This window comes from Mesoplodon mirus (assembly GCF_964341445.2).
Source record: "Mesoplodon mirus genome assembly, chromosome: 4".
NCBI lineage: Eukaryota > Metazoa > Chordata > Mammalia > Artiodactyla > Ziphiidae > Mesoplodon > Mesoplodon mirus.
In genome coordinates, this window is record NC_138979.1 from 114,212,558 (window position 1) to 114,222,704 (window position 10,147).

The 10,147-nt window shown below is 56.1% G+C and overlaps 1 protein-coding gene across 1 annotated transcript; it reads right to left on the reverse strand.

Moving 5' to 3' along the window:
* Positions 1–7,641: 7,641 nt before the first annotated feature.
* CEBPE (CCAAT enhancer binding protein epsilon) lies at positions 7,642–9,077 on the reverse strand (the record flags this gene model as incomplete). Its single annotated transcript, XM_082618448.1, has 2 exons — positions 7,642–7,977; positions 8,568–9,077. 2 exons carry the CDS (start codon positions 9,075–9,077, stop codon positions 7,642–7,644), a joined length of 846 nt encoding a protein of 281 aa, XP_082474574.1.
* Between the last annotated feature and the right edge of the window lie 1,070 nt (positions 9,078–10,147).

A 10,147-nucleotide genomic window follows, 5' to 3' on the forward strand; every position in this document is an offset into this window, starting at 1 on the left:
GGGAAAACCCTCCGGGTCAGGGCTTGCCCAAGGGATTGGAGGTCTGTGAGGCTCTCTTGAGGTTTTCTGGGCCCCATCCTCCACCTCTCTTAATGCTTCGCTGCCCCCTTGTGGCCTCACTGGGATAGGGCATGCCCCTGCTGGGGTAGGGGTTCATCCTAACTTCACACCAGCTTGCAGAACTTCAGACCTTCTAGTAAGCAGAAGCACAAGAAACACCTCGTGTTCCTTTGGCTGGAATACCTCTTTCCTGTCTTTGCCAGGCAAATCCTTCCTCATCTTTCGAGATCCAGCTGAGAGGTTTATCTGCCTGCTGAGATTTTTCTTTACTCCCCCCAGGCAGAGTTTGCATATCCTCTGTTCTCTGAGAGCATTTCTTTCACATCTTTGAAGTAGCACTTATTACATTCTCCTGACATTTAAAAAAATATAAATTTATTTATTTATTTAATTTTTTTGTTGTGTTGGGTCTTCGTTGCTGCGAGCGGGCTTTCTCTAGTTGCGGCGAGTGGGGGCTACTCTTCCTTGCGGTGTGTGGGCTTCTCATTGCTGTGGCTTCTCTTGCTGTGGAGCACAGGCTCTAGGCACATGGGCTTCAGTAGTTGCAGCACGTGGGCTCAGTAGTTGTGGCTCACAGGCTCTAGAGCGCAGGCTCAGTAGTTGTGGCGCACGGGCTTAGTTGCTCCGTGGCATGTGGGATCTTCCTGGACCAGGGCTCGAACCCGTGTCCCCTGCATTGGGAGGTGGATTCTTAACCACTGTGCCACCAGGGAAGTCCCTGACATTTATTTTTGTGCTTGTTTCCCTACCAGACCATGGGCAGGGGCTGAGTCTGATTCATCTCTGCCTCTCAGAAGAAATATGAAGTAGGTACAGAGGGATAAGAGGTGAGAAGATGGAGAAGAGTGCAATGAGGCAAGGAGAGGGGGAGGATAACAATGATGGTATCGAGCCCAGACACTGTTCCAAGCACTTTAGACTCAGGTAATTCTTTTGACAGCCTTATGAGGTAGGTGTTATTATTACCCCATTTTTACAAGCAAGGCAACGTGGGCAGGCAGTATACGTGGGATATGAGCCCACGTCGATAGGCTCCTGGGCACAGGCTTTAACCCACCATGCAATAGTGCTTTTCAAGTGCCCAGTGTGGAGGAGAAATAAAGTGCTGAGAGGAACAGGATGAGAAAGATAAGGATGAGGAGTGAGAATGGGGTAAGGAGAGGATGAAGGTGTTAAGAGACGCTGGGGTTTGAGAGGATGAGGATGGAGATGAGAAAGAGGATGTGGAGGAAGGAAACTAGGGATTAGGGAAGAGGATGTTAATGTGGGGTGGAGTGAATGAGAGGATGTGGGATGTGGGATGGGGGTTGTGGAGAGAGGATGGGGCTGAGCAAGGCAGTCATCCAAGTGGTGTCATCATCCATATGGATGCTCCATCCAGGGTGGCCACTTCTCAGTTCCTTCACCCTCTCATCTCTTACATGCTTCTCATCCACCTTAGCAAGCCACCCCCAGGGTCAGACCCAGGCCTTATCATCACCAGAAACTGCAGTAACTATGAAATAACTGAATCAAACATCCCACTCTCTGATATGATCTCCTTTCCTTATGGTTTGTTTGCTCAAGCCGGCTCACTGCTGCTGTTCTACAAGCTCATTGAAGAACCACTGGCCCTTCCTGTCTCTTCACCTCTCCTTATCCCCTAAGTTCCAGGTTCACCACGAAATCCCTCCCCTTCCCTGTCTGTCCCGTCCATCCTGCCTCCCTGGGTGAACCCCATGCCCAGATGAACCCAACATCTGTCTTGTCCATACTTGTTCCCGAGCAGCTAAGGACCACTGAAGGAAGTCCCTCCAGAGGACAGACTGTTGTCGCCTAAAATTGTCATCTTAGACTTCAACTGGCCGCTTCCAAGCCAGAAGTCTCAGGTCCCGCTTCCACTCTCAGAAGCTGGGATTTTACACTTTTAAGCCTTTCTGAGAGCTTCCCGCTCAGTCACTTGCAGTCACCTCTCCTTTCATGGTAAAAATAGAAGCTATGAGACAGGAACAACCTCAGCGGGCTACAGACCTGTTTGTATCTGCGTCTGCTGCATCTCTTCTCTTTCACCTTAGGAGAGAGGAAATGTCTTCTTCCTTTGGAAGGTGTTTCCCCCCTCTGATGCTCTGCATCCCCTTGAGCGAGATCTGGCCTCAGCCCCTCTCTGACCTCACCTCTTCCCCTCAGTCTAGTCTGCCCTCAACCCCAGCCTCTGTCAACGGCCGGGAAGGACCTGCTTGGGGCCTAGGCAGAGCTGCTGTCTCTGCTGGGAAGCCCCACTTTCTGCCAGACTGACTCCTACTCACCTTTGAGATATCTGCTTACATGTTACTTCCTCAAAGAGCCTTTCCTGACCCTCACATTTAAATCAGGTTCCCTTATTAATATCTGTCGCAGTCACTCTTTACTTCTGCCCCATAGCACTGCCTGCAATTTAGAATGATCTATTTATTTGTGGTGGTATGTTTGTCTGGCCCCCTCATGAATTTGTAAGCCCCGCAAGGGCAGGGACTGTCCTCCTTGCTTATCCTGTAGCTCCTATAACAAGCAAGGTGCCTGGAGTAGGGGTTATTACGTATTTTTATAGCAAATGAATGAATAAATGAGTGTGATGAGAAGGCAGGAGGGAGGTGAGGGAGGAGGGAGGGTGAGGACGGAAGATGGAATCGAGGAGGGTAGATGGAGAGTGAGGGGAAAGGATGGTGCTGAGGGCAGTGTGCAAAGGTGAGGCTGGGGATGAAGGGGAGGAGGTGAGAGAGGACCAGGAAGAAGGGGTCCTCACCCTGAGTCTGGTTAAGGCTTCCAGACCCTGAGTGGGCTGCCCTGGAGCTCTGTCCCTTGGCCATGCTGCTTGCGAGGTTTGAAGGCAGGGCCGGTGGGCGGGGCTAGACTTTATCTTGGGGCGCAGCCCTAACCTCAGATGGTGACAGAGCTGGCGCCAGCAGGGGTTTTGCAAACCGTCCCGATTGCAGCAGGGCCAGCAGTCTCACTCAGGACGGCGGATGGGGCCTGGGCTTATCTCCCGAGTGCAGTCCTAACCTCAGATGGTGACAAAGCGGGAGCTACAGGCGTTTTGCAAACCGTCCCGATTGCAGCAGGGTTGGATGGTCTGGCCAGGGGTGACAGTGCAAGGTGTGGGGAGCAATAGGGTTTTGGACAGTTTGGGGCTTTGGGGTGAAGCTTGGCTTGTGAGGTGGGGGGATCCATGCTATGTATGGCTGGCCTCTACCTAGCTCAGATCCATGTTTCTAAAAGAGAAGGGGAGGTTACAGCGCTGTAGGGGGGGTGTCTCCCTAGTCGGAAGCTTTCCTTCTCCCAAGTCCTAGGACGCTTCTGCTGCTCCCTGAAGTCAGAATTGATGGCCAGGTGCAGCCATTTTCCTCTGAAAATACCCATCATTTCCCCATGGGGTAGTCTCAGGGAAGTTCTGATGGGCCTTCTCAATGAGCTGCTCATTGATGTTTTTCTGGGGCCAAGCCAGGTCTGCTTATAGCAGCAGCTGACAGAGGCAGCCTGGAGTCCTGTCCGGGTCCTACCCTTCCCACTGGGGTGCAGCCCCGCTGAGTCCTGAGAGGAAAGGTCTGCCTGCTGGGGGTGATAGGAAGTGACTGGCCTGGAGAAGGTGCACAGGCCCTCGGCCAGCCTTGGCTATTGTTGCCTCAGCATCTCCTGTACAGTCCCCTCCATGGCTTGGGGCAGGGTAGGGAGTGGAGGTGAAGAGGCCCCTTTCCACCCTCACAGCCCCAACCGGGATCTTGCAACACTGGGATGGGGGCCCTGGGGGCCCAGGCATGTGGCAACCCGTGGGGGTGGGGTGGGGAGGTGTGCACCGAGCAGGGGGAGCGGCTTTCACAAGTCCGAGCTGCCACCGGGGACTGACCTTGGCGGGCTCACCTTGGGCAGCTTCCTCCCTCTTGGCGGTATCTCCAACATCCTACCTTCTCCTCCTCTGCTTCCCAGGGGCCTGAGATCCTGTCTGTCAGCTCAGGACTATCATGCTGGTCCCCAGTTTTGCCCAGGAAGGAAAAGTGGGCCCGAGCTGTGGATCGTAAAGCCAAGGGAACGCACGTGTGTGCTGTTTGGACCTTGATTTGCTGGTTTTCCAAAGTTCTCATGACCCCGCCCTGGGCCTCGAACCTTCCCCAGGCAGGGGTGAGGCTACCCGCCCTTCCTGGGGGTGCCTTCTTTCTGCAGCCTCTGGACCCCGTGGACCCTGTGGACACTGCGGCATCTCCGCCCGGCATGGCATGGGGAGCCTGCTCCTTAGGGATGGTCCTCCTCCCCGCAGAGGGAATGAAGACGGTCCTGGAGGGAGGGAGACGGTGTTCTTGCGTACCCTTCCTCCTGCTTTCCATTTCTCCAGCCTCACCCGGTTTCCTTTCTTTTTTTGGACCGTGACACCTCGGGGCCTTGGCATTTGCTCTCCTCTCTGCTCTCCTTTCCCCCAGTTTGGCACATCTGCCTCCTCCTGGACATTTTTAAGGTTTCGACTTCAATGTCACCTCCTCCGAGAAGCCTTCCTTGACCACCCCAGCTAAAACAACCTCCCTGGGCTTCCCTGGTGGCACAGTGGTTAAGAATCCTCCTGCCAATGCAGGGGATATGGGTTTGAGCCCTGGTCCGGGAAGATCCCACATGCCGCGGAGCAACTAAGCCTGTGTGCCACAGCTACTGAAGCCCGCGTACCACAACTATGAAGCCTGTGTGCCTAGAGCCCATGCTCTGCAACAAGAAAGCCACCGCAATGAGAAGCCCGTGCACCGCAAGGAGGAGTAGCCCCCGCTCGCCGCAACCAGAGAAAGCCCACGTGTAGCAATGAAGACCCAGTGCAGCCAAAAATAAACAAATAAAACAAAACAAAGCAAACAAACAAAAAACCACCTCCCTTTCTGCTGGTTTAGTAGGTTTCCCCAAGGGGCATATTCAGAGGGGGTAATTCATGAATGTATAGAGGTGTGAATTGTCAGGCTTAAGGGACAGCTGCAGAAGTGGTAAGCTCCAGCAGTAGCAGAGAGCCATCACCACCCCCAGGCTGTGAGGGCAGCTGCAGAGACTACCTGTCCTGTCCCTAGGAGTTGGGGGCTAAGCACCTGACTTCCTTCTGCCACCCACAATCTCCTGCCCTGCCTGAACACGACAGGTGGAGGGGTCCTTCAGCCAAGAGTTGGGTTTGGTCACCACAGTGTTCTCAGCACCTTGCAAGGGCTTGACACAGGAAAGATGCTCAACAAATACTTGTTGAATAAGTTACCTTGGCCCAAACCAGTTGAGGTCAGGTTAAAACCTCAGGGTTAAAAGTGTGACTTCCGGCTACCTGTCATTTCCCCGGGGTACGATCTGCCACAGAGGATCGAGGTGTGCCTGCCACTCGGCGTCAGGCAGGGACCAGGTGTTCTCTTCTCTCAGCTGGGGCTGTGGCTCTTCTCCAGACCTGGTGCCAGACACCCGCCCTGAGGAGCCCCTGGGTGCTGTGGGCTGGGAGGAGACACGATTCAGAACTGTGGGAAAGAAGCTTGGGGCTGATGCTGAAGCGACCCAGGTCCCATCACCCAGAACCTTGAAAATAAGTCCAGGGGCAGTGGTCTTGACCTGCGAGGAGGAAATCCAGAGGTTGAGTCACTTACCATGCTCTGTACAAACCTCCTTTATGCAACGCATTTCCCTGGGCTGAAAGGAAGGTGTGGGATTCTCCCAGGCATCCACAGAGACAGGTGTCTCTTTCTTCCCAACTCAGGTAGAATAAACCATCTAGCGAGGTTCAGATCTGTCTGCCCAAACCAGACCTGGGGCAGGGGTATCTAGAGCACAGATGTAGGGGAGATGGTGCCCGAGAGACACAGAGGCAAAGGCAGGAAAGAGACTGAGTCCTGGGTGAGGCAGGCGTGGTACACCTGGATGTCCTCAATGTGGGAAGGCTCTGACACTGGGGAGGTGGAGGTGCGGGGAGAGAGAGAGGAGAGGGCGGACCGGGAGGATCCAGACCCAGTCTCTCTCCCTCTCAGAAGGTTATTCCTTGGTGTCTAACACTGCTTTCTCAACAGTGGCCTATAAGTCACTGGTGGCCTAGGAGAGACTCTAACCAGCCCATCTTGTGTCTCATGTCCCCGACTCTGGCCCCACACTGTTCCATATGCCTCCGAGGGGAGGGTGTGAGGGCAAAGTAGAGACAGGTGCGTGTGTGGAGACAGCAGAGCCCACCTGGGTGAGCTTCCGGAGAATGTCTCTTAATCCCTCGGCTGTCAACTGCTTTATCTATCAAATGTGGCCCACACTATCTTGTTGTCTGAGGGTAAAACCTACCAGATGATCTCTTGAGATCTCTTCCAGCCCCTCTTGAGATCTGTGATTTTACAGAGCTAATTTTGGTTCTGCCTCTAACCCATTGTAAGACTCTGGGTAAGTCCCTTCCCTGTCTGAGACCTCAGTTTCCTCACCTGCAAAATGAGAAGTTTAGATGAGATCTCTGAGGTCCTTTCAGTTCTAGCAAAAGAGAATGATTACAAGTATTCGTGCTCACCATATGCCAGGCCTTGTTTATCTATGAACGTACAGCATTACTACTCCTTCCATTTTGCAGATGAGGAAACTGAGGCACAGAGAGAAGTAACTGGCACGAGGTCACACAGCTAGAAAGTAGCAGAGGGAAATTCAAACTGAGGCTGTCAAGCACTGCCCTCTTATGGCTCTCAGGCTAGAGTTCTATGAAAAAACTGTTCTCCACATGGGGTTTCACTGCACAGGTGTGTTGTCATCCTCCTCGTTACCAATTTTCTCGTATACGAACAGGTCTCAAGGCCTTTCCCAACTAATTCGTCCCCCAAGCACTCAGATTCTTTAGGGAACCGAAGGCCCAGGGAACGAGGGACAAAGGTGGGAGCGGGTGGGTTGGAGGCATGGGGGTCTGTCAGTTTGGCAGACTGAAGTTTGGGAACTGTGGAGAAGGGATTGAGTCCCGGATCAAGAGCTAAGGGACCATAAATACATCAGAACCATCTGGAATTTTCCCTTGATCTCCTGGGGCAGGAACTCCCAGACCTATACCTCAAGGTGAGATAGAACAGGGCTGGGGTCAGCAGGCCCAGGCAGGAGGGACTGGAGGTGCTGGGATCTCCCCGTGAGCCACAGAGCTCTGCTAGGGGAGTGTTCAGAGGCTGCTCCAGGTCCTGTGGGGTGGGGATAGAGTGGGCCGGGTCGGGGGAGAGAAGAGCAGAGGGAGAGGTACAGGGCCTGGCTGTGCGGTGCACTGTGGGAGAGCTGTGGGCAGCTTGTCTGCTGAATTTCCTGAATGTTTACTTGGGCCTGGAATCAAGAGGTATGCAGGCCTAGCCTGGTGCATTCCCTATCTTTGGAGTCCCCCATCTCTCTCTCTCTCTCACTCACACACACACACACACACACACACACACAGGCCCAGTGTACAGCCCCAGCACCGTGCCATAGTGCAGTTTTATTCAGCCACAGAATCATTATGCTGGGGCCCGCCCTCCTCCTTGTCTTGCCCCCCGCTGCCATTTGTCCATGGTCTTTGTCTCTGACTCGGCCTGTGGGGCCTCTAGGGTGAGGGTCCCCAGGGGGCTGGTGCCCACAGTCTGCCAGGCGGGCTCAGCTGCAGCCCCCTACACCCTTGATGAGGTTGGCGGCCTCAGGGATCTGGCGGAAGAGGTTGCGAAGGGTGTCCAGCTCTTGGGTCAGCTGCTCCACGCGGCTGCGCAGACGCTCATTCTCGGCCATGTACTCTAGCACCTTCTGCTGCGTCTCCAGAATGCGCCTCTTGGCCTTGTCCCGGCTCTTGCGCACCGCGATGTTGTTCCGTTCGCGCCGCAGCCGGTACTCCAGGCTGTCTTTGTTCACGGCCTTCTTGCCCTTGTGCGAGGCGCCAGCCGGTGAGGGTGCCTTGAGGAGGGGGCTGCAGGGGGGCGCGGCAGCCGCCAAAGGGGCCTGGAGGGGAAGGTACAGAGGGACAAGAGTGAGGGCTGTGGGGAAGTAGAGCAAAGGTGGGGCAGGAATCCCAGTGGTCAGAGCACACTTGGAGCGTCAGAGGGATGTGGGATTCAGAGCCAGCTCCTGGCCCCCAGTAGAGCAGCCACTTCCCTGCCAGACGTACAGTGTCCTCTGCTCTGACCCAAACTCCCTTTCACGTCCCCACACTCTCTGAGGACCTTTCCTTCCATCTATCTTGAGTCTCCAGTTCTATCATCAGCGGGCATTCCCTCTTCTAGAAGCAGGAGGTGACACAGAAATGAGAGGAGGGGGCTGGTGGGCAGCAGAGAAGCTGGCGGGGGGTGCGTGCTGAGATCAGGGCAGGTCAACTGGTCACAGGGACTGCAGGACACATTGGTTCCGGTCACACAGTGGGGATCGGCGGGGGAGTGAATTCACAGAGAAGCCAAGAGGGGTTATGACTGGGTGGAGAACACAGAGGGCTTGTGGTGTGTCGATTTCACAGAGCAACACCACACACAGACCCCATCCACACGGGCCTCCCTCCAGCCCCTGGGTGGTGGGGAGGAGAATTGAGCCACTCTTACCTTGAGGACGCGCAAGGGCTGGCTGGGTGCTGCCAGGGCCGGGGGCAGGTGCATGGCCGTCTGCCCACAGTGCGCCACTTGGTACTGCAGAGGGTTGTAGCCGCTGCGGCTGGCCCCCCGGCTGCCCTCGGGCCCCCGAGGCTCCTCCTTCACAGCCACAGCCCTGGGGTCGTAGCTCCCTGGGGTGCTGTAGATGCCAGGCCCCAAGGCCTTCCTGTCGGGGCCGAAGGTATGTGGAGGGTAGGCGAAGGGCCGCGGGTCAGGCGGCAGGTAGTGGGGGAAGGCAGGGGTTCCAGGGCCCTTAAGGCCTCGGGCCTCAGGTGCCGGCTTCACAGCAAAGAGGTCAGAGAGGAGCTGTTCCTCCCCAGACTCGATGTAGGCAGACAGATCGATGGAGGCCTCATGCTCACACATGTCCCCCAGCTCCCCAGGCCCCACTCGGGCCCCTGAGAACTCAAGTGGCTGCTGGCCAGCCCGGGGCTCGCACTCGTAGTAGGTCCCGTGGGACATGGCCGGCCCGCCCCCTCGGCTCCCCGCCCCTGGCCGCCTTGCTCTTGGGGCGCCCTTTGGGATGCTCGGCTTGCTGTCTCCCCCTGCCCTAGATCTGCCCTCTCCGATCTCCGCTGTCACCCACTCCTGTGTGGCTTCTCTCCTCCCTCCTCTGCTGTTTCCTTTTCCTTCCTCTGTAGTCAATGCCTCTTTTCTCTTCCCTTTTTTCCCCCCGCTCTCCCTGGGGTGACTCAGGGAGGGGCAGGGCACACCGCAGAGGGAGGGATGCAGGCTTTAAAGAAATGGGGCCCCTGGCCTATTTAAGCAGTTGGGGGGTACTCTGGTTAGGCTCCAAGCCAGGGTTCTGAGATGCCCAGGAGCTGATTCTTCTGGGAATGCCTCCCCCTCCCTGTCGAGTCCAGGGGATTCCAGAATCCTCCTTGAGGGCAACACCTTACTCTGAGTATCCTCCTCCCTCCAACTTCCAAAAAGTCCTGTGCAGAATGAGTGCCCAGTCAGAAGGAACAGAGGAAACCCTCTTCCAGTGCTGACCCCCAGCCTGATCTGAGCTCCTCCCTGGACACGCCTCCCTCCCTCGCAGTCCCCCCCCCCCCCCCCCCCGCTACAGTGCTGGTCTCCACCTACCCCCAGGGCCACTCAGTTCTTTTTGTAGCCCCACCTCTCCGAGCCACTCTCCTGGGTGCAAGCCAGGGGGTGTTGTTTGAGGGGTTTAGGAAGTAGTGATGTCTGGGACCAAGCCGTACACTAGGGCTTGTCTTTGGGCGCAGAGCAGGCTCTTTTTGCTAGGTTTTTGCACAGGGTCTGTGTAACAGCCCAAGCCCTCACGAGTTTCCAGCCCAGGCTAGCTCTAGCAGCCTGGCACCATCCCTGACTGCCCAGGCTCAGCTGAGGCACCTGGTCAGGGCTTGGGCCTTGTGCCCCAGACCCTGGCAGCCCCAGGAACTGACAGCTGCACTCCTCCGGTGGCTCCAGCGCCTGGCCTGCACTGCCAGAGCCTCGGGCTGGCTCTCTGCCCCACTCGGGTCCTGAGGGCTCTGCCCGCTTCCTGTGCCGCAGGGCTCAGGCGCTCG